Source organism: Ranitomeya imitator, chromosome 2, assembly GCF_032444005.1.
Source record: "Ranitomeya imitator isolate aRanImi1 chromosome 2, aRanImi1.pri, whole genome shotgun sequence".
Taxonomy (NCBI): domain Eukaryota; kingdom Metazoa; phylum Chordata; class Amphibia; order Anura; family Dendrobatidae; genus Ranitomeya; species Ranitomeya imitator.
The window spans coordinates 639297292-639322028 of NC_091283.1; the positions used below are offsets into that span (position 1 = coordinate 639297292).

General features: G+C 43.1%; 1 protein-coding gene across 3 annotated transcripts in view; it reads left to right on the plus strand.

The window, feature by feature from the left end:
* The window catches only part of LOC138665355 (NACHT, LRR and PYD domains-containing protein 3-like), a 205238-nt gene that overhangs the window by 100188 nt on the left and 80313 nt on the right, over positions 1-24737 (plus strand). For 2 of the 3 annotated variants that reach the window (XM_069752756.1, XM_069752758.1), the window contains exons 2-4: positions 4165-4467; positions 8591-8632; positions 23035-24730. In XM_069752756.1, coding sequence (XP_069608857.1) covers positions 4179-4467; positions 8591-8632; positions 23035-24730 — 2027 coding nt within the window. In that variant the 5' untranslated portion in view covers positions 4165-4178. Of the gene's footprint in view, positions 1-2155; positions 2246-4164; positions 4468-8590; positions 8633-23034; positions 24731-24737 lie in introns of those variants that run through there. The other variant, XM_069752755.1, reaches the window with a different exon arrangement.

Genomic DNA, 24737 nt, shown 5'->3' on the forward strand with positions numbered 1-24737 from the left:
GCACCTTCCTCAACCAAGAAGTAGACTCACCAGAGTACGATGGCACTGATCCAGGGGAGATCCCCAAGTACGTCCCCCTCAAGAAGATAGACAATACCCTTTACTCTCAGATGATGCTAAGAGATTTAGTTTAGGGACAGCGGGAGAACTCCATGGGAAGCTAGTGAAGGGTTCAGCTGCCTGGAGGCCTCTCACAAGGGGAGAGCTTCTGAGGTGTCTGGATGAAGAAATCCACCTCCCCTTTCCCCATCACATGGACAGTCTCGAAGGATCTTTCTTTTTAGGGAAAAACTTAGTGTTTAGGGGGGATTGTCAAGTTGAAAATATATATCTTTATACTCTTTTGTACTTTTATATATTCTTATGCTGTGAAACAATAAGTTTTTCCCCTTATGTTTGCTAATGCAAATTTAACTGTATTTAAGATGGCTGCCAGTATTCACATAAGTTAGAAGATATTCAAAGACTCAGAGATTAATATGATAAAGACAATGACCGTAATAAGGACAGTTGGTGGGCAGACACCTTCTCCTTTCTAGCTGGAATCTTGTAAAGTTTGTTTCACATCGCTGCCTTTATCTTTGTCATGTATGTAATACTAAAACTTGTTCTTTGGTGTATTTCTGTATTTATTAAGAAATTCTGCACTAAGACAACTAATGATGAAACCAAAAGCGTTGCCACCCCTGCTCTTCTCTACACCGATTTCACAAAGTTACCAGATGAAGATGTTGAAGCCAAGCACATGGCTATCTTCAAAAGATCCCCACCACTGTTATCAATAATTGTTATTCGTAAATTCTAGTATACAGGGGGGACGGGTACGCCGCAACAGCCATGGCTGGTAACATGGCACCAGTCATGTGAAGACCAGTACCCCTCGAGCTCATAGCTTGGGATAGTACCTCTGATGCTGGACATTAATTAACAAAATTTATCTAGGGGGGAATGTGAAGGAACAAATTATGAAAGATTCTCCATTTTGTGCTTTGACTCCATTTTGTTGTTGGTTAAAGATAAATTCTGTTATTTACTTAGGTAGAAGGTTACAGCTGCTATGAAATAATTCTGTCCTGTGTCTCACGAAGATAACATTTTGCTATTCAGCTAGTCTATGGTTCATAATTGGTATAAAGACCTTGAGTATTCTAACTCGAGTGAGCCAGATAAGAGACTCGTGGGGGTATCGCTATTCAAGACTGAGGCATCTGTTAACAAAAAAGTTTGAAACAACTGAAAATATGTCTTATATTCTTGCTTCTTCAAAGTAGCCACCTTTTCCTTTGATGACTGCTTTGCACACCCTTGGCATTCTCTTGATGAGCTTAAAGAGGTAGTCACCGGGAATGGTCTTCCAACAATCTTGAAGGTGTTCTCAGAGATGCTTAGCACTTGTTGCCCCTTTTGCCTTCACTCTGCGGTCCAGCTCACCCCAAACCATCTCGATTGGGTTCAGGTCTGGTGACTGTGGAGGCCCGGTCATCTGGCGTAGCACCCCATAACTCTCCTTCTTGGTCAAATAGCCCTTACACAGCCTGGAGGTGTGTTTGGGGTCATTGTCCTGTTTTAAAATAAATGATGGTCCAACTAAACCCAAACCGGATGGAATAGCATGCCGCTGCAAGATGCTGTGGCAGACATGCTGGTTCAGTATGCCTTCAATTTTGAATAAATCCCCAACAGTGTCACCAGCAAAGCACCCCCACACCATCACACCTCCTCCCCATGCTTCACGGTGGGAACAGGCATGTTAAGTCCATCTGTTCACCTTTTCTGCGTCGCACAAAGACACGGTGGTTGGAACCAAAGATCTCAAATTTGGACTCATCAGACCAAAGCACAGATTTCCACTGGTCTAATGTCCATTCCTTGTGTTCTTTAGCCCAAACAAGTCTCTTCTGCTTGTTGCCTGTCCTTAGCAGTGGTTTCCTAGCAGCTATTTTACCATGAAGGCCTGCTGCACAAAGTCTCCTCTTAACAGTTGTTGTAGAGATGTGTCTGCTGCTAGAACTCTGTGTGGCATTGACCTGGTCTCTAATCTGAGCTGCTGTTAACCTGCTTGATTCAGTACTCATTTGGACCTGGAGGAAGACACATGTGGTGATGAAACATGTCGTCCATAAGGGATTGAATGTATGCAATATTGTTACTGAAGAAATCTGGAACTTTTTAATGGATAAATAAAAGGCATATTTTACTCTACCATTGGACTGGTCGCTGGAGAAACAAAAAGTTTTATATATATGTATGTATGTATGTTATTATTATTATTATTATTATTTATTGTTATAGCGCCATTTATTCCATGGCGCTTTACATGTGAGGAGGGGTATACATAATGAAAACAAGTACAATAATCTTAAACAATACAAGTCATAACTGGTACAGGAGGAATGAGGACCCTGCCCGCGAGGGCTCACAATCTACAAGGGATGGGTGAGAATACAGTAGGTGTATATGTCTATTCTATTCTAACCTGTCAGTGTCATTATACTGTACGCTGTAGATCATTTGCTGGCTTTTAATCTATCTATATCTCTCTATCTATCTGTTATATATATGTATATATATATATATATATATATATATATACATGTGTGTGTGTTTTGAAGAATATTTTGTTTGAAAACAATGTGCAAATGACATAGAGAATTGCTGCATGTAAAAGCTCATGTTAAAATGGCATTGCAGTTGGATAGCAATCGCACTGCATTCTGATGTAAATAGGATGCTAGGTGTGAAAAATAAGATTGTACCCACATAAAAACGCATTACACTCGCATGACACTTGCATAAGGCTATGTGTACACATCCGGAGTTGCCGCGGAAATTTCCGCTGCAATTCCGGAACTCCAGCCGCGGGTATATCGCATGCGGAATTGGCATGCGTATTCCCGCTAAACACTAGCATTTTGGATTTTGCAAGTGTTTTTAACTTGCAGAATGCTAGCGTTTTCCAAGGGAACTGTAGCATCGCTTGGAAAACTGATTGGTAGGTTGGTCACACTTGTCAAGCATAGTGTTTGACAAGTGTGACCAACTTTTTACTATTGATGCTCCCTATGCAGCATCAATAGTAAAAGATATAATGTTAAAAATAATAAAAAAATAAAAAATTGTGATATTCTCACCTTCCGACGGCCCCCGCAGCCTTCCCGATCCTCGCGATGCTCCCGGCAACTCCCGTTCCCAGTGATGCCTTGCGACAATAACCCCAGATGACGTAGCATCACGCGAGACCGCTGCGTCATCTACGTGATTTGCGCAATGCATCCCTGTGAACGGGAGCTGGCGGGAGCATCACTAAGGCCTGGGCTGGATCCGGGGGCCCCCAGAAGGTGAGCATATAACTATTTTTTATTTTAATTCTTTTTTTACACAGGATATGGTGCCCAGTCCCTTGAGGAGAGTCTCCTCTCCCCAGACACTGGGTACCATCCGAACATGATCCGCTTATTTTGCGCATGGTGGGCATAGCCCCATGCGGAAAGTAAGTGGATCAATGCATTGCTATGTATGCGGAATCGCCGCGATTCCGCACAAACGATGAACATGCTGCGGTTTTTTCCAGAATGTGTTTCCGATGCAGAAAAAAACGCAGCATGTGCACAAAAAATGCAGAATGCATTAAATATGATGGGATGCTTATGTAAGCTTTTTTAGCGTTTTTTTCTGTGGAAAAAGGCCGAAAAAACGCTAAAAATCCTGAACGTGTGCACATAGCCTTACACTCGTCTGACTCTCCCGCATCAAAATCAGACCGATTTTAAAATCGCTTGTGTGACTCCAGCCTTACAATGATATTCTCTGCTTTAGTTTTGGTGGTGTTCCAGGACAGGGTATCAGCACTTCCTCATATACAGGTTAATGTCGAGAGTCAGCTATGATGAACGAGGTGAGACTTTTTGACAACTGAGGGTACCTAAAGAAGCAAATGTGGAAATCAGAGACACTATGGAGTAAACTCCAAATACATACTAGAGAAAGTAGCGCTTTTTGGAAAGGAGTGACCATGCTGTGTGGTGGGACTGCACTGTATACTAATACTACTAGCACTACTACTAAGTGTGGCAAGTGCTATTAACCTTTGAGCTCTGAATCATTTTTATTAAGTTCTGTTAAACCTGAAGTTTGACTCCAAGTTTTTTCTATGTATTCTTCTAGAATAAATCACCATAATGATGGGTTTGAAGACCAGAACACATGGGGATCTTCTGTTACGATCTCTGGAGGATCTGAAAAAATGGGAATTCAGGAAGTTCAAAGACAAACTCTCAGATTTGCCTTATAGTGATAAATGCTCCATTTCACGTGGACTTTTAGAAGATGCAGATTTTATAGTCACAAAGAACCTTATGATTAAGACTTATGGGGAAGAAGAAGCTTTGCTTGTAGCTCTCCAGGTCTTCAAAATGATCAGTCTTATGGGACCAGCAGAGGAACTTCAGCTGAAGATGTCGCAAAAAGGTACACTCTGCATACAGTGGTATTTTCTTTACACAGTTGTATCAGATATAAAAGGAAGATCTGCAAAATCTTTCCAATAGCCTTGTCATATTTTTACATTTTGCATTAGATTAGTCTTATTACCTTGGATCTTTGCCAAGAATTAGTCTAATGGTTATGCATAGCAATAAATAGGGACAATGTGACTTCCTAGCATGGTGCCCTACAGCCTTCATCTACTGTCATACAGGCTTTATCTTTTGCTAAATATTCAAAGGATTTCCCTTAGAAGTAGTGATGAGCGAGTGTACTCGTTGCTTGGGTTTTCCCGAGGTGACCTCCGAGTATTGGCTAGTGTTCGGAGATTTAGTTTTCATCACCACAGCTGAATGATTTACAGCTACTAGCCAGGTTGAGTACATGTGGGGATTCCCTAGCAACCAGGCAACCCCCACATGTACTCAGCCTGGCTAGTAGCTATAAATTATTCAGCTGTGATGATGAAAACTAAATCTCCGAACACTAACAAATACTCAGAGGTCACCCGAGCAACGAGTATAATCGCTCATCACTACTTAGAAGCAATGTCTCTAGTGGATACTACCTCCATACATACTGCACACAATAGAGCACACCATCATACCTGCAAAAAAAGACATCTGTATATTTCTGTGTAAAATCAGAAGCATAAATAGGTACAGTTAAATTCACATGTACCTTTATATGTACATCTATTACTGATCTGTATAAGACAGTCCCATAATGCAAGTGCACCGAATCCTTAGTTTTCCTCAATTCTGCATCTAGGAAGGGTTCTCAAGTGGATCCCTCTCTTCACTGTAACACAATCTCCCAGTCCCACTTTGCAAAGCAGCTAGATTATTCTCCTCTCAAATGTCTTCTCACTCTTGGCATTGAACCCTCTGCTTAGCTTCTCACAGCTCTCATGTCATGTCTTTACACCTCTTACCAAATATTTCCACAGCCTTTCTGTCTTCCCTACCTCAGTGCAGAGGGACAAGCTTTCTCTTCCAGTTGACAATGGTCCCTACTTACTACTGCTCAAAACTTCAGGAGTTTGATCTATCACCCAACTCTGTAAGTTCCCACTCTCAAAATTGCGCCAAACCTCCTTCTTTTATTAGCTCATCTCTGCCTTATAGAATTGTAGTTGAGTATCTTCACATGCTGTATCCCAGCGAACACCAGGCAGGGTAATGGTCAATCTGATTGCTTCACCCCTTTGTCCAATAACAGCACCACACACATGACTACATTACTGGGCACTACAGCCCAACTACCAGCACACATGCCAAGCAAGCAATATATACACAGAGCCATGAATATAGAGAAAAAAATCCAGTGACACAGAGTAATCCCAAAATATAATATTTTCTTGTATCAAGAGGTATCAAATTATATTTACAAAAATAACACTAGTCTATGTAGCTGAAACATTTATGAACTGTTCTTTAACTACAATTTACATTGCTACAGAAGCCCACCAATGAGAAATCTGGTGGGAGGATTTGGATAGCCCCCACATAAGGGCAATGGGGTACTCGGTACCGGGTCCTTCAGTTCCCTCGGCGAGGATGTCACGGTGGCCTGTCCCGGACCGTGGCCCTGTGAGGGGCGCCGAATAAAAAGGCAGGGTTCGTAGATAACGGTAGTGTTCGTGACGCCACCTGTGGTATTCGGTCAGGGTGACCGACGCTGCTTAGGGGTCCGCTGGGGTGATGGAATGGCAGCTAGATGGTATACCTTCCCACAGGTGAAGTATTTCCCCAGGGCTTCCCAGAAGTGTAGATGGTGGATGGTGCAAGGCGCGGTGAATAATGAGGACACAATGGGTGCAGTCTCTTTACCTTTACTGAAGGCTTCAGCATCCACAGTCCAGGGTGCCGGATGACAGGGTAAGCAGAGTCTGGCCGGTCTGATGGAAATTCCAGAGTCTCCTTATCCAGGTGGAAATCAGTAGCCTTCCCCTTGCGCACAGTAACGTAGTAGGTCCCTACTTGCATTAGCTCCAGTAAGGTCCTCACTCTTGTTTCTTCTCTTTCTCTGTCCCCCAGATGGATAGGACATAACCCGTATGACGGTGGTGGCCTGAGGCTATTTTATAGGGACCCTAGCGTCACCCCTCCTCCGCGTTGCCACCTTGTCTGCTTAGGTTCTTAGGTCGGACAGCCAACTTGGAATCGACTGACTTGCTGATCTCTAAAGTAAAGCGTAGAGACTATTACTCCCTCGGTGTTCCGGCCACCGGATCTGCGCTCAGTGGGAAGCAGCCTGCTTCTAGCTGGTCTCCCACTGATGTTTTACTCCTGTTGCTATGACTTCTGTGCTCACTCACTACGGCACACTTCCTTTCTTGTCCTACCTTAGGAGGCTGCCGCATGGGTTGCAGGGGCAGTTCCGTGTCCTTCTTTCCCTTTCCTGGGCCAAGCCCAGTCTGCTCCTCTCCTCTCCTCCTCCTGGCTCCAACTCCAACTGCAACTGTCCTCACTTCCTAACAAACCCCCAGTTTTACCCAAGTGTGAGGAGTGGCCTAATAGATAGAACCTTTTGCTCCCCCTGGTGGCCGGCGTGTGAAGTGTGTGTGTGGCTGTGATACCTGGCAGGGTGAACTCTTTCGGTACCATCAGACGTAACATCGCTCCCCCTGGTGGAAGAACGACATTACTGCAACGACCAGGACTCTGGGGCGCTGCACTCACATGACAAGAGACACATGACTCAGCAACAACAGGGATGTGCTTAGCCCGCTGTGGCAATGATGATGGCATCAAGGGCCGTCTCCTCTTGTGTAGAACACTAGTGTTGACGTTAATCACCATCAAGCTCTTGCATTGGAATTATGTCAACTCTCTTTCAAAGCGATTCAACACTGTCTAAGGCAATTTTGGTTGAGTGTACAAACTGCTACAAATAAGTTAACTGGATACTAATAAAGCCATACCTCTTTGCTTTGTTGAATAATTTTACTACTCCATATTGTTAAGTGGTTTACATTTTCCTTCCAAAAGTGTTGAAAAATGTCATCAGCATCTTAACCTCAGCCTGTCTAAGGTCCATGATCCCTCACTTTCTTCAGGTCAGGCAATAAGACCTCCGCTTTTTGTTCTGCCAAAGCCCACTGGTCCCTTTCATTCCCTTCGCTCTGGGCAACTTCCTGCTGTAGCATCAACTTCTACACCCATTGTCAGATTTCCTTCAACCTTTGGCTTCAGGAAATCATCCCGGAGATCCCCTTATTCTTTTTTGGTTAGCATTTGTGACCACTCCATCTTGCCAACTCTGACAAGTATAGGTTCTTTAAAGGTTTACCATCACCTACATGCCACACTCCCCTGGCCCTGTACACAAACCATCTATTCTGTTCTCTGCTACAAATTCTTCTCTATTTGGTAGGTGACTCTCTTTATCAGCTCCACAAAGGCCTCCAAAACATGCCAAAACCCTATGTTCAGTCCACCACATCCACAGCTATAGATTCTCACTCTCACCCACCTCATTTCAGAGGAACTAGCTTGTTCCTTCAGGTTGCTAAGGTTCTAGCTCTAAGGGGATGCACACACAACATCTTTATGATGCCAACACACCGGCCAAGGCTTTTTTTTAGGCAAAGCTGCTTCTGAAAAAGCTGGGGGTGTATTTCCAGAAACTGCTTTGCTAGTGTTTTGCCTTTGTTTTTTCGGCAGCTCCACCACCAACATTTTATTTTTGTTATTTATACTATATCTAGCAAACAGCTTCTTAGCCTAAGCCGCCCAAATAATGAACATGCTACGTCTTTTAACCCCCTCCCGGTTTCCGAACTCTGAAGCAGTAATGTGCACAGAAGCATCATTTTTACATTCTTTTACATTATATTCAATATTTGTGGTTGTTTTGCAGCACCTTTTCACATGGTTTTCAGATGAAATCTGACAGAAAAAGATTGTTGTGTGCACATACCCTGATCATCACTTAAGCTTTCAGGCACCTAATGCACTAAGTTTGCACTTTCTCTAAATGGTTCTATATATTGGTTCTACTCCTTCTTATATTGGTTCTACTCTGCGCTTATACCAGATGTTTGGTTGGGATGAGATTTTAATACCATAATCTTTTAAGTGCTTTTTTGTCTTCTCTATTTCAGTGAAATTATGGGAATTAAATAGACCTGAAGACATAAAAAGAGGTTTGTAAATAAGTGAAAAGGCTTTCTTTATACCTAGTTTTTGTACCATTATTTGCTTGTTTTGAAAAATTAATTTCATGCGTCTTTATGAACCTTTCACGCCATGGCCATTTTCTGTATTTTTTTCTGCCCCTTCTTCCAAGAGACATCATTTTTTTCCCTTCAATATAGCTGCCAGAGGGCTTAATTATTGAGGGACAACTTGTACTTTTGAATGGCACAAATGATTTTGTTTGCCATATAGTGTACTCAAAAAATTGCAAAAAAAAAGTGCAATTCCGCAATTGTTGTTTGAGTCTTTTATTTACGATGTTCACTATATAGCAAAACTGACTTGTCAATATGATTTCCCAGGTCAGTACGCAGATACGAAACATGTATAGTTTATTTTTTATTTAAGTGGGGGAAAAAAATTCAGTAATTTGTATAAAAAAAGTTTTTGCATTTGTCGCCATTTTCTGATACCGTACCATTTTCATTTTCCTTGATCTGGGGCTGGGTGATGGCTTAATTTTTGTGCCATGAGCTGAGATTTTTGTTGATTCCATTTTAGGCTCGATACAGTGTTTGCATTGCCTCCTATTGCATTTTATTGCAATCTTGCAGTAGCCAAAAAAACGTAATTCTGGAGTTTTGATTTTTTTCTGGTTATGCTGTTTACCGATCTGATTCATTTATTAAATCAGCTGTCATGTGCGGGGGAAAAATGTGGACTCAGTATCAGAATCCACATCAAACTCAGTGACACGACAGATGATGGAAATATACCTCAAATGACATGAAGGAGTTAAAGCAAACCTGCCAGAAGGATTTTGCTAAGTAAACTATAGGCATTGTCAAGGTTGGCGCTGTTGCACTGATTAAAATTATACCTGGGATGAAGAAATTCGTTTTGTGGTTCTTGTGTAATCAGTCTTAGAAGTTTTCAGTTAATGAGATGCTTGTGCTCCGGGGCAGGACTGTAGGCAAAGTCTTATCTTCCTGCTCTATACTGCTCTAAGCCAGAGAAACCAAGGAGAAACCTGCCCACAGGCTGCCCGAAGCACAAATAGTCTGTCTCTCTCCATCTATATGATGAGGAAAATATTTTTGCTTCAGGATGGCCTATGGGTAGGTCTCTTCTTGGTTTTTCTGGCTTAGAGCAGGAAGATAAGACTCTGCCTACAGTCCCGCTCCGGAGCATGGGCATCTCATTAATTGAAAACTTCTAACACTAATTACACAAGAACCACACAACAGATTTCTTTACCCCAGGTATCATTTTAATTAGGGTGACAGCGCCACCTGACAATGCCTGTAGTTTACTTAGCAAAATCCTGCTGACATGTATGGGAGATTTTAATTTTGTCATGGATAATTGCCTTGAAAGATTGAGGTTGGGAGATGAAGGGTCTGAGGAGCCCCCCTCTTCGGCTCCGACCCAGCTGGCATTGTTTATGGAGGGTAGTGGATGGTTAGATTTGTGGCGGATACGTCACCCTGGAATGAAAGGATATACCTGTAACTCGTCCACTAGGCGGTCTCTGTCCCGCATAGATTATATATTTGGATCTGGCAGATTGGCAATGTGGTAAATAGTGTGGAACATGGTAATAGAGGGGTATAGGATCATAGCCCGATTATATTCAAACTTAAATATGGGCATCTGAATAATAGTATGGTCTGGAAGCTGAACCCCTTTTGGCTGAAATTAATGGATTCTAACGACAGAACAGTAGTTCAGCTGAACTGCTTCATTTCGTCCCGTCCAGAACCTCAAAATGTCAATTTATTTTGGGATGCCCTCAAAACTCATTTATGGGGATGTTTATCTTCCACAATTTCTTATATAAAGAGGGTGACCTCGGAAGAGGATGATGAGATGGAACGGAGATTGAAAGATGCAGAGGCTGCATATATATCTAACCAAACAAGTGGCAATAGAATCGAGTGGTTGACCTCACAAAGGTTATATACTCAACATATAGATACCAAATCTAAATGGATCGCCCCCAGACACAGGGCCACGAGTTCTCGGTACCGGGCCTCTCTGGTTCAGTTCTGAGGCTGTCACGGTGGCTAGACCCAGTCCGCGACCCTGCTAAGGGGCGTCCAATGGAGGTGGTTGTGCAGTCTGTCAGGGGTTCGTGACGCCACCTGTGGTGTTCGGTCAGGGTGACCGACGCTGCTGTGGGGTCCGCTGGGGTGATGGAATGGCAGCTGGATGGTATAACTTCCCACAGGTGAAGTGTGTCCCCAGGGCTTCCCAGTAAGGTGGATGGTGATGGTGTGAGGTGCAGGCAATAACGAGGACACAGGGTTGCAGTCTCTTTACCTCTTTACTGAAGACTTCAGGATCCTCAATCCAGAGCACGTTTAACAGGGCTATCAGAGACCGGCCGGTCCGATGGGCACATCCAGAGTTTCCTTCGCAGATGGAAATCGTTGCCCACCACTAGCGCCTGTGTGTTGTAGTCCTACCCTGCTGAGCATTCGGAATAGTCCTCACAACTGCTGTTCTCGTTCGTTCGTTCTCTACAGCTCTCTCGTTCTTTGGTTCCAGATGTTACTAGTTTCTAACGTCCCCCAGGTATGTTATGGCTAGGACGCCACCCGTTTGACGGGAAGGCTCGGAGCTCTTCCGGGACCCTAGAGACGCCCCTCTCCACGCGTTGCCCCCTATGTCTTTGTAGGTGTAGTAAGGTAGACAGCCAACCTATAATTGACTGTCCGGCGGAGTTTGAAGTAAGGCCTGAAGTCAGTTACTCCTACGGTGTTCCGGCCACCGACTACGCGCCTCAGTAAGATGTTGCCTCTCTCTCTCGGCACGACTCTTACTGGCTCTCCTTTGTGCTTGATCTCGTTTACACTGTTCCACAATATCCTTCCTTCCAGCATGCTTGCGGAGGTATGGTTTTGGAGATACATTTTTAAAATGGATCAACATACTGTCACGCCGTTTACGGCGATAAAGGGGCAGGACGGGGTACTGGAACCCGCACCTGTCCCTGCCACTATAAGGGGCCCTGGGTTTCCCTTATCTCAGGGGTACCTATGAAGGTTAGGAGGCCTGAGCCGCCAGCGTATCCCTGTCTCCTGTGCAGACCCTATCAGTGACCCCCTCTCCCCCAAGAGAGGTGGACTGCACCAGTGTAAAAATATCACCAAAACAGAGTATACAGACAAGGAAAAGGAAAACCACAACCACACTTAGCTAAATGCTGCAAGACACAGCACAGCAGGAAGAAACACCAGATACAACGGACACAGCAGTAGAACAACAGTTCCCAGCTAGCTCCTACTCGCGGCTTGGTCGCTGAAGAATGAACTAACACCGACAGTCAGCTGATGAGCCAGGTGACCTCTTAAAGGATGGAGGGAGTGGTCACCACAAACATCAGCTGAGCCAGCAGCAATGCAATAACATCAGTGGCCACCCGGAGGAAAAAACAGCATTAACCCCCGATGACCAGAAAGGAAAAAAGGAATTAAACTGAGGCAAACCAGATCTGCCACAAATCCAAAATTGGATCGTGACACATACTATACATGAAACCTAAAGCCAGTATAATTGTAAATAACTCCATTTCCGTGTCCTTCTCATTATATAGGGGACCTGTCAGGGGTGCCCCCTTTCTCCAGCCGTTTTTGCTCTAACGATAGAGGCATTGACAATACATATAAGATCTTCCCCTGACATTAAGGGTATAGATATAGCGGGTCGTGAAGATGTTATTGGTTTATATGCTGACGACATGGTGATATTTATGGACAGGGTGGAGGAAACAGGTAATTGCTATAATAGATAAATTCAGTAAATACTCAGGTCTACATATAAACTGGGACATATAATCTGCTCTGTTGCCTCTCTCTTGTACCCCATTGCCAGGTCTCGAGGCTCTCTCCTCGTTACCTATTGTATCCAATTTTAAATATTTAGGTATTTACATGTCCCAATACAGCAACTCTGACTTACAACTTAATATTTATCCACTGTTAGAATTAGTCAAATTTAAATTTGCGTCTTGGAGCAAACTCCCATTGTCTGTTGCGGGCCGTATTAACCTAATTAAATGATACTTCTCCCTAAGCTGAGTTATTGCCTTCAACATAGCACAGTACCAGTACCTAAATCCCTCTTTGCAAATCTAAACTCCCAAATTACTTCTTTTATATGGGGGAAAACTAGACCCAAATTTAGGCTGTCTGTTTTACAGAGACCTAAACGGGGGGGGGGGGGGGGGGGGGTGGAGCGGCATTGCCGGATTTTTTTCTGTATTACCTGGCCGGACAGGCTAGAGCATTAAGTACATGGACGCCTAATAGTCGTCTCCCTAATTCTGAACATCATCTGCTTCATTCTGTCCGAGTTGAGTTTCCATTGAGCTTCCTGGAATTAGAAAAAATTAGTGTCCCCCTTTTACTGCCTATGCTTCGGCTGGCATGGTCAGTTTGGAGACAAATTAAAAAAGTTGTTGGCTTTAAAGATATTATAGCTGAAATGCCCCTATGGAAAAATAATTATTTCCCGATGCTGTTGAGCCACCCGTCCACTGATTTTTGGATCTTACATGGTGTTTCCTCGGTGGGTGATTTACATGACCGGGGAACCTTTGTGTCCTTTGAACAATTACAGACTAAATACGGTATCCCGAGATCCCAATTTTTTCATTTTCTACAACTAAGATCGGCTTTTCAGTCGTATGTGAGGGGTGTGGGTGCAGGTCGAACTATCTGGTCTCTACCTCTGATAGGAATCCTCAATTCTCAGGGTCCCCAGGGCCTCTAGGTGAAGTGGGAGGGACTTATCCCTGATGTGCACGAAGAAGAATGGGAAGAGATTCTAGAGTCTTCACTCAGGGTGTCCCCATCGATTAATAACAGGATGACCCAGCTATATATAATATATCAATCATATTTGACTCCGATACGACTCTTTAGGATGGGTCGACTTCAATCATCAGAGTGTTTGCGTTGTCATTCATCAGACGCAGATTTTATCCACATGATGTGGAAGTGCCCCATCATCCTTCAATACTGGAAAGAAGTGACATCATTACTAACGTCCCTGTTGTCGGCTCCTGCTCCTCTTGAGCCACTAATCTGTTTGTTTGGGGTATGGGATGAGGAGACTTGGGATCATTATGTTGGGATTTTTGTACTGGAGACACTTTTTATGGCACGGAAGGTACTGGCAATATGGTGGATGGGGGGTTCATGTCCTTCCCTCAGAGCCTGGATTGAACTAGTGAACTCGGTCATCCCATATGAACGTACGTTATACCAGAATAGAGGATGTCCAGGTAAATTCGATAGAATCTGGAATAGGTGGAACTCCTCCCACCTTACTCTATAAATTCATAGTTAATTGGTATCAGTGTAAAGAGTTAGCTCTTTTATAAAATATCGCACAGAGGAAAATATAATGCTTAATATCAAGCAACGGAATAGTAGTTATTATAGATATAGTTGAAGCTTTAAATTCTCATGGCTCAATGTTTCTGTTTGCATAGTTCATATGAAGTAAATGATTTGATATACACAAATTGTTGTCTTTTGGAATTCCATAGACTGTAAATACTTCCTTGGATATAATTAATAATACATGTTCTGCTTTACACTCAACAATGCATATAATCCAGATTTTTTTTATATTGAGTGTAACAATAATGAGCACAAATGTGTATATTGTATATTTTCATTTTGTGGTTAATAAACGAATTAAAAAAAAAAATCCTGCTGACGTTCGCTTTAAAGAAGCACTTCCATGTATGGATGCATGTCTATGTGTTCTTTAAAATCCTTTAACCCCTTAGCGACCGCCGATACGCCTTTTAACGGCAGCCGCTAAGAGTACTTAAACCACAGCGCCGTTAATTAACGGCGCTGTGGAAAAAGTGAATAGCGCCCCCCAGAGTCAGATTTTCTCCAGGGTCTCGGCTGCCAGGGGTAGCCGAGACCCCAGAGAACATGATTCGGGGTTTTTTTTACCCACCCCGCATTTGCGATCGCCGGTAATTAACCGTTTACCGGCGATCGGAAAAAAAAAAAAAACGCGATCTCTTTTTAATTTCTCTGTCCTCCGATGTGATCGCACATTGGAGGACAGAGAAAAGGGGTCCCAGGTGGCCCCCCAATACTTACCTAGCTCCCCCGGTGCTCCTCGTGTCTCTCGGTGGGCGCCGCCATCTTCAAAATGGCGGGCGCATGCGCAGTGCGCCCGCCGGCCGGCCCCGCGAGAATCTTTGGGGTCTCGGCTGCCGGGGGTAGCCAAGACCCCAAAGAGCATGATCGGGGTCGGTTTTACTGACCCCTGTTTTGCGATCGCCGGTAATTAACTGTTTACCGGCGACCGCAAAAAAAAAAGTAAAGTGTAATTCTCTGTCCTCTGATGTGATCGCACATCAGAGGACAGAGAAATAGGGGGATTCGGGGACCCTATCATACTCACCTGTGTCCCTGGATCCTCTTGCTGCTCCTCCTGGCCGCCGGCAGAAGAAAATGGCGGGCGCATGCGCAGTGCGCCCGCCATCTGTCTCCATCTGCCGGCCGGCAGGAGAACAGCAGTTGGGGCTAAAAGTAGGCTTAGGGTTAGGGTTAGCGTTAGGGTTAGGGTTATGGTTAGGGGTAGGGTTAGGGGTAGGGTTAGGGGTAGGGTTAGGGTTAGGGGTAGGGTTAGGGTTAGGGGTAGGGTTAGGGGTAGGGTTAGGGGTAGGGTTAGGGTTAGGGGTAGGGTTAGGGGTAGGGTTAGGGCTAGGGGTAGGAGTAGGGTTAGGGGTAGGGTTAGGGTTAGGGTTAGGGGTAGGGTTAGGGCTAGGGTTAGGGGTAGGGTTAGGGGTAGGGCTAGGGTTAGGGGTAGGGTTAGGGCTAGGGGTAGGGCTAGGGTTAGGGGTAGGGTTAGGGTTAGGGCTAGGGTTAGGGCTAGGGTTAGGGCTAGGGTTGGGGCTAAATTTAGGGTCAGGGTTGGGGCTAAATTTAGGGTTAGGGTTGGGGCTAAATTTAGGGTAAGGCTTCTTTCACACTTACGTCGGTACGGGGCCGTCGCAATGCGTCGGCCCGACATACCGACGCACGTTGTGAAAATTGTGCACAACGTGGGCAGCAGCTGTAGTTTTTCAACGCATCCGCTGCCCAATCTATGTCCTGGGGAGGAGGGGGCAGAGTTACGGCCACGCATGCGCGGTCAGAAATGGCGGATGCGACGTACAAAAAAACGTTTCATTGAACGTTTTTTTGTGCCGACGGTCCGCCAAAACACAACTCATCCAGTGCACGACGGACGCGACGTGTGGCCATCCGTCACGATCCGTCGGCAATACAAGTCTATGGGCAAAAAACGCATCCTGCGGGCACATTTGCAGGATCCGTTTCTTGTCCAAAACGACGGATTGCGACGGAATGCCAAACGACGCAAGTGTGAAAGTAGCCTTAGGGCTAGGGTTAGGGTTGGGGCTAAAGTTAGGGCTAGGGTTGGGGCTAAAGTTAGGGTTAGAGTTGGGATTAGGGTTAGGGTTTGGATTAGGGTTGGTATTAGGGTTAGGGTTGGCATTAGGGTTACGCTTGGGATTAGGGTTAGGGTTGGGATTAGGGTTGAGATTAGGATTAGGGGTGTGTTGGATTTAGGGTTTTGATTAGGGTTATGGTTAGGGTTGACATTAGGGTTGTTTTGGGGTAAGTGTTGTGATTATGGTTAGGGTTAGTGATTAGGATTATGGATCAGGTTGGGATTAGGGTTAGGGGTGTGTTGGGGTTAGGGTTGGAGCTAGAATTGGGGGGTTTCCACTGTTTAGGTACATCAGGGGGTCTCCAAACACGACAGCCAATTTTGCGCTCAAAAAGTCAAATGGTGCTCCCTCCCTTCTGAGCTCTGCCGTGCGCCCAAACAGTGGGTTACCCCCACATATGGGGCATCAGCGTACTCGGGATAAATTGGACAACAACTTCTGGGGTCCAATTTCTCTTGTTACCCTTGTGAAAATAAAAACTTGGGGGCTACAAAATCTTTTTTTGTGGAAATATATATATATATATTTTTTTATGACTCTGCATTATAAACTTCTGTGAAGCACTTGGGCATTCAAAGTTCTCACCACACATCTATATAAGTTCCTTGGGGGGTCTAGTTTCCAAAACGGGGTCACTTGTGGGGGGTTACTACTGTTTAGGTACATCAGGGGCTCTGCAAACGCAACATAACGCCCACAGACCATTCTATTTAAGTCTGCATTCCAAAATGGCGCTCCTTCCCTTCCGAGCTCTGCCGTGCGCCCAAACAGTGGTTTACCCCCACATATGGGGCATCAGCATACTCAGGATAAATTGGACAACAACTTTAGTGGTCCAATTTCTCCTGTTACCCTTGTGAAAATAAAAACTTGGGGGCTACAATATCTTTTTTGTGAAAAAAAAAATATTTTTTATTTTCACGACTCTGCATTCTAAACTTCTGTGAAGCACTTGGGCATTCAAAGTTCTCACCACACATCTAGATAAGTTCCTTGGGGTTCTAGTTTCCAAAATGGGGTCACTTGTGGGGGGTTACTACAGTTTAGGTACATCAGGGGCTCTGCAATCGCAACATAATGACCACAGACCATTCTATCAAAGTCTGCATTCCAAAAAGGCGCTCCTTCCCTTCCGAGCTCTGCCGTGCGCCCAAACAGTGGTTTACCCCCACATATGGAGTACCAGCATACTCAGGACAAATTGGACAACAACTTTTGGGTCCAATTTCTCTTGTTACCCTTGTGAAAATAAAAACTTGGGGGCTAAAAAATATTTTTTGTGGAAAAAAAAATATTTTTTATTTTCACGACTCTGCATTATAAACTTCTGTGAAGCACTTGGGCAGTCAAGGTTCTCACCACACATCTAGATAAGTTCCATGGGGGGTCTAGTTTCCAAAATGGGGTCACTTGTGGGGGATTTCTACTGTTTAGGCACATCAGGGGCTCTCCAAACGCGACATGGCATCCAATCTCAATTCCAGCCAATTCTACATTGAAAAAGTAAAACGGCACTCTTTCTCTTCCAAGCTCTGCGGTGCGCCCAAACAGTGGTTTACCCCCACATATTGGGTATTGACGTACTCAGGAGAAATTGCACAACAACTTTACTGGTCTAATTTCTCCTGTTACCCTTGTGAAAATAAAAATTTGTGGGCAAAAAGATCATTTTTGTAGAAAAAATGCAATTTTTTTTTTCACGGCTCTACGTTATAAACTTCTGTGAAGCACATGGGGGTTCAAAGTGCTCGCCACACATCTAGATAAGTTCCTTAAGGGGTCTAGTTTCCAAAATGGTGTCACTTGTGGGGGGTTTCCACTGTTTAGGCACATCAGGGGCTCTCCAAACGCGACATGGCGTCCAATCTCAATTCCAGCCAATTCTACATTGAAAAAGTAAAACGGCACTCCTTCTCTTCCAAGCTCTGCGGTGCGCCCTAACAGTGGTTTACCCCCACATATTGGGTATCAGCGTATTCAGGAGAAATTGCAGAACAACTTTTGTGGTCTAATTTCTCCTGTTACCCTTGTGAAAATAAAAATTTGTGGGCAAAAAGATCATTTTTGTAGAAAAAATGCGATTTTTTTTTTTCACGGCTCTACATTATAAACTTCTGTGAAGCACATGGGGGTTCAAAGTGCTCAACACACATCTAGATATGTTCCTTAAGGGGTCTAGTTTCCAAAATGGGGTCACTTGTGGGGGTTTCCACTGTTTAGGCACATCAGAGGCTCTCCAAACGCGACATGGCGTCCAATCTCAATTCCAGCCAATTCTACATTGAAAAAGTAAAACGGCGCTCCTTCACTTCCAAGCTCTGCGGTGCGCCCAAACAGTGGTTTACCCTCACATATGGGGTATCGACGTATTCAGGAGAAATTGCACAACAACTTTTGTGGTCTAATTTCTCCTGTTACCCTTGTGAAAATAAGAATTTGTGGGCGAAAAGATCATTTTTGTGTAAACAAAAGCGATTTTTTATTTTCACGGCTCTACGTTATAAACTTCTGTGAAGCACTTGGGGGTTCAGAGTGCTCACCACACATCTAGATAAGTTCCTTAAGGGGTCTAGTTTCCAAAATGGTGTCACTTGAGGGGTTTCCACTGTTTAGGCACATCAGTGGCTCTCTAAACGTGACATGGCGTCCGATCTCAATTCCAGCCAATTCTGCATTGAAAAAGTCAAACGGCGCTCCTTCACTTCTAAGTTCTGCAGTGCGCCCAAAAAGTGGTTTACCCCCACATATAGGGTATTGGCGTATTCAGGAGAAATTGCATAACAAAATTTATGGTTACATTTCTGTTTTTACACTTGTGAAAATAAAAAAAATGGTTCTGAATTAAGATGTTTGCAAAAAAAAGTTAAATGTTCATTTTTTCCTTCCACATTGTTTCAGTTCCTGTGAAGCACGTAGAGGGTTAATAAACTTCTTGAATGTGGTTTTAAGAACCTTGAGGGGTGTAGTTTTTAGAATGGTGTCACACTTCATTATTTTCTATCATATAGACCCCTCAAAATGACTTCAAATGTGATGTGGTCCCTAAAAAAAAAATGGTGTTGTAAAAATGAGAAATTGCTGGTCAACTTTTAACCCTTATAACTCCCTAACAAAAAAAAATTTCGTTTCCAAAATTGTGCTGCTGTAAAGTAGACATGTGGGAAATGTTATTTATTAACTATTTTTCGTGACATATCTCTCTGATTTAAGGGCATAAAAATACAAAGTTTGAAAATTGCAAAATTTTAAAAATTTTCGCCATATTTCCGTTTTTTTCATAAATAATCGCAAGTAATATCGAAGAAATGTTACCACTAACATGAAGTACAATATGTCATGAAAAAACAATCTCAGAATCAGCGGGATCCGTTGAAGCGTTCCAGAGTTATAACCTTATAAAGTGACAGTGGTCAGAATTGCAAAAATTGGCCTGGTCATTAAGTACCAAATTGGCTCTGTCACTAAGGGGTTAAAGAAGCTTATGAAACAAAGTCTGAAAAAACACAATACCTAAAGCATTCTGTATTTTTTAGTATCATGAACTGAAAAAAACGCTGTAAAATATAAGCAAAAAAATACACAACATTGTTTCTTTCTTTTCATATGCCAGGGAAATTGCAGCAACACAATATAGCTCCAATTCAAGGAGACTGGCATTTTGTTTGTCAATCTTGATGGAAGATGCGCTAAAGTAAAATGTGCCAATTTCCTTAAGGCCGGTTTCACACGTCAGTGGCTCTGGTACGTGAGGTGACAGTTTCCTCACGTACCGGAGACACTGACTCACGTAGACACATTAAAATCAATGTGTCTCTGCACATGTCAGGGTGTTTTCACGGACCATGTGTCCGCTTGGAAAACACGGAGACATGTCAGTGTTCGTGGGAGCGCACGTATTACACGGACCCATTAAAGTCAATGGGTCCGTGTAAAACACGTACCACACACGGATGTTGTCCGTGTGCAGTCCGTGTGCCGTGCAGGAGACAGCGCTACAGTAAGCGCTGTCCCCCCAGCGTGGTGCTGAAGCCGCCATTCATTTGTTCTCTCCAGCAGCGTTCGCTGGAGAGAAGATATGAAAAATCTTTTTTTTTTTTTTTTTTGGTGTTTTGTGTTTCCAGCCTGCCCCTGTGTCTCCATCCTGCCACTGTGTCTCCATCCTGCCCCCTGTGTTTCCATTCTGCCCCGAGCTTGCCGCTTTCATTAAAAAAGCAAAAGACTTTCTCCTTACCTGGCCATGCTCCAGTCTCGGACACAGGTTCAGTTACTGCACTGGCAGAAGCCTGTCGCTGGGGTCCGATGAGCAGAAGAGACGGGGCCCAATGCGGGCCCCCTCTTCTCATTGGGCCCCATACGCCAGTCAGGGCAGTAATGCCCTGATGGCAGTCCTGGCATCACCTGAGTGATAATATGGAAGTAGCAAGGGTTTTTAGCAGGCCTCAGGCAGAAATGATAGGCCAATAAGTTCCCCGCCATCAATGAGGCCAGTGCTAGTGAGCACCAGCCTATGTGCCATTTATATGACACTATTAGAGATTGATAGCAACATTTAAATACTTATCAGCAATAATTGAAGTTCAGCTCCGGTGTTGCTATTGGCGACAGACAGCTATGTAACACAGCCGAGATCAGACGATTATGCAGAGAGCTCAGCTCCAAAAATCTCTCCACGTACCTATACGTCATTTTGTGTTGAGCTGTTATGTGCAGAAGAGTAATTTATGCAGTACTTTTTTTTCTGGATTTTCAATTATGAAATTGCATCTACATGCTGCAGAGGGGTGCTATGGATATCAAATCTGAAGCACAGAATTTTACGGGCTATATAGTGATTTACTGGCCAGGTGGCAAATTAAATCCTTCCTGAAATTTACTCACGTTATTGCATACTTCAACCTTGCCCTATCTGCAGTTAAAGAGTAACTAAATGTTTTCATATTTAATATACCGTATTTTCTGGTGTATAAGACTGCAACTGTAACTGCTGCAAATTGAGTTTGCTATCCTGGTAAAGCATATCTGGTAAGATTAGTATATCTGTTCTTGCAATATAGTATTTTACAGAAATGTGATTAACTGTATAGCAGCCAGTACATAGGAGATGTGATTATACATCTGTGTACTTCCATGTTAAAGTTTGCATCATACTGTGTACTTTCCTGTTAATTGTAAGTGTTATCTGTGTGATGATTTGCCCAATACTTACCTATGTTGTTTGTATTCTTATAGTTTTACTGCATGTTCTATACCTGTTCACCAATAAACAAGTTAGACTACAGAGAACGGTCTGCTTATTTGGAAGTCAGAAAGTGGTTTATGCTGTATGTCAGACTGCACAACGTGTCAACGTGTATGAAGGCAGAAAAACAAGTCTGCAATCACATAGAGTGTCTGCAGACTTGTAGATTAAGGGCAGGAAACCCTTCTGTTAGCCACATTTTAGATCTCTGTTGGTAGAATATAGATTAGTTCTGTATTCAGTCTTTGCACAGGACTTATCCTTTCTGAACCTCTCAGCTCCCCACCTCCATACTCAGACAGAGGAATTCCTGAACACAGACTGTATGAGTATAGTGTACCGTTTATTGCTGTACAGCAGTTAAAAGGAGCTTCTAAAAGAGCAAAAACTGAAATGCTATATTGTGTTTGGGAGAGAAGGAATTACAATAAAGTCATTAAATAAATATAATACAAAAGTTCATACATATTTTTGTAATGCCAAGAGGAAAACTAAAACATTTAGTTACTGTTTAAGCTCATGGTTTCCCTCTCTATGCTCATCAATGCAATGAGTGTCTTCTATTGGCTTACCAGGATCTGACTTTTGGGAAATCATATGTCCCAGACATCTTGCAATCACAATTTGGTCTTTGTTAGTCACTCTGGATTCTACTCTCACAAATGTTCCTGCTTCTTGTACACTAACTAAAAGAATTAACTACTCAAATATCCCATGGAAAGCAAGGAACTTTTATTATACTTTATTAAAGGATCAAAAAGACAATAGTAAACTTAACCTGATACCTCAGGATTAATAACTATACTTTTATGTAATGTTCACCCATTGACAATAATGAATAATGACCAAATAAATTGTGAGGTTGAGAATTGTTCCACTACTGACATCTACGGTCCTTTGCAGTTCGTTGTCATCCACCTGTTGCTGCCATTAAGGGGAACCTGTCACCCCCAAAATGGAAGATAAGCTAAGCCCACCGGCATCAGGGGCTTATCTACAGCATTCTGGAATGCTGCAGATATGCCCCCGCTGTATCCAGAAAGATAAGAAAAAGAGGTTAGATTATACTCACCTGGGTAGGCGGTCCAATCCGATGGGCGTCGTGGACCTGTCCTGGGCCTCCCATCTTCTTACGATGACGTCTTCTTCTTGTCTTCACGCTGCGGCTCTGGCGCAGGCATACTTTGTCTGCCCTGTTGAGGGCAGAGCAAAGTACTGCAGTGCGCAGGCGCCGGGCCTCTCTGACCTTTCCCAGCGCTTGCGCACTGCAGTACTTTGCTCTGCCGTTAAAGTACGCCTGCACTGGAGCTGCAGCGTGAAGACAAGAAGAGGACATCATCTTAAGAAGATGGGAGGCCCCGGACCGCAACGCCCATCGGACTGGACCGCAGCGGGACCGCCCCTGGGTGAGTATAATCTAACCTCTTTTTCTCATCTTTCAGGATACATCGGGGGCTTATCTACAGCATTCCAGAATGTAGATAAGCCCCTGATGCTGGTGGGCTTAGCTCATCTTCCATTTTGGGGGTGACAGGTTCCCTTTAATGCAGAAGCCATTTCTCCATAATCCATATTATTAACTTCACCACACAATAGTTATAATGTTACTGATGTATACTTTATAACATTAACTTTTAGGAAAAAATGTAACTGAAATGGTCCAATTACTTTTTCCACAGAATGGAGAGTCCAATACATGAAGTTAATGAGAATTGAATATAAATGTATAGAAGAAAACAATTCTCGTATAGGAGAAACTGTTAACCTTGAAAAGAGATATACCAACCTACTACTGATTAACGGTCATCAGGATGAAGAAGACAGAAAGAATGCATTATTATCTACTGGCAGGAACCATATTGAAATAATGAACATTGGAACTTCTAATAAATATTCTTCAATCACTATCCAAAGTCTCTTTGAGCCTAATGAAGATGGACTTATCCCCAAAACTGTGGTTTTAGTAGGACCTGCCGGGATTGGAAAAACCATGACCACTCAGAAAATCATGCTGGAATGGGCCTCTGGGAATTTATTTGGTGACAGATTTGATTATGTGTTTCACGTGAGCTGTAGAGAAATCAACATCCTTACTGGTGTCAAAAACATTGCTGGACTTATATCTAAAACCTGTAAAATGAGCTTTTCTAATGATCTGGCATTGTCTATTTTGTCAGATTGTAGAAAAATACTTTTTATCTTTGATGGCTTTGATGAGTTAAGATGGTCCATGGAGAATGACCAGGAGTCCTATATTTGTGATGATGACCCTTTTGAGGAAGTCCACAGAGAGACACTCATAAAAAGTCTCCTTATGAAACAGATTATTAAAGAGGCTTCATTGATCATTACCACGAGGCCCTTCGCACTGGAAAAGCTGAAAAAGTTTATAAAGCGACCACGCTATGTTGAAGTTCTAGGATTTACAGGTCAAGATCGTCAAGAATATTTTTCAAGGTTTTTTCAAAATGAAGAACTTGCAGCCAAGGCATTGAATGTAATTAAAGAAAATGAGATAGTGTACACTATGTGTGCAGTTCCTATCATATGCTGGATTGTTTGCACTGTAATGAAGCCAAAAATAAAGCAAGACTTGAAGTTATCTGACTATAACACAGCAACCTCTATTTACTTGCTGTACCTGAAAGGTTTAATAAAATATCATGGCAGGAACCAGCCCATAACACCATGCTTGAAGAAGCTATGTTCTTTGGCCAATGAAGGAGTCCTGAATAGAAAAATTATGTTTGATGAAGGAGATCTTGAAAGACATGGGATAGAAATATCGGAAGTGGAATCCGTATTCCTGAATGAAAATATCTTTTACAGGGAAATTGAGACTCGAACCTTCTATAGCTTCATCCACTTGAGTGTACAGGAGTTTTTTGCTGCTTTGTATTATGGTTTTGTTGAAGAAGCCAAAGAAGAAACATTCTTACCAGAAATCTGTAAGGGAAATTCTTTATTGGAGCAATGTAGGCATCATCCACATTTAACTTTAACAATAAGATTTTTAGTTGGCCTTTCAAGTGCAAAATGCCCAAAGGAAACTTTATCCAATCTAGGCTGCAGTCTTCAAGTAACAACTGCAATGGAACAATGGTTTACTGGAGAAAATCCTTCCAGGTTTTATACAGAAGCAATTTACTGTCTGTATGAGACACAAGACAACAACTTATTGAAAAGGTTGATGACCCGGTCATCAGATATAGTGTTTGAACATTCTTGGTATTGGTCAAACAACTACAACAAAGAGTTGACCTACTGTATAAATCATTGTTCTTGGGATTCTTCACTCACATTTTTGAACTATAAATTGGATTCAAAGGAACAAGTTGAATTATTCAATCTGCTGATGAGGTTTTCAATACTTTGGTAAGTT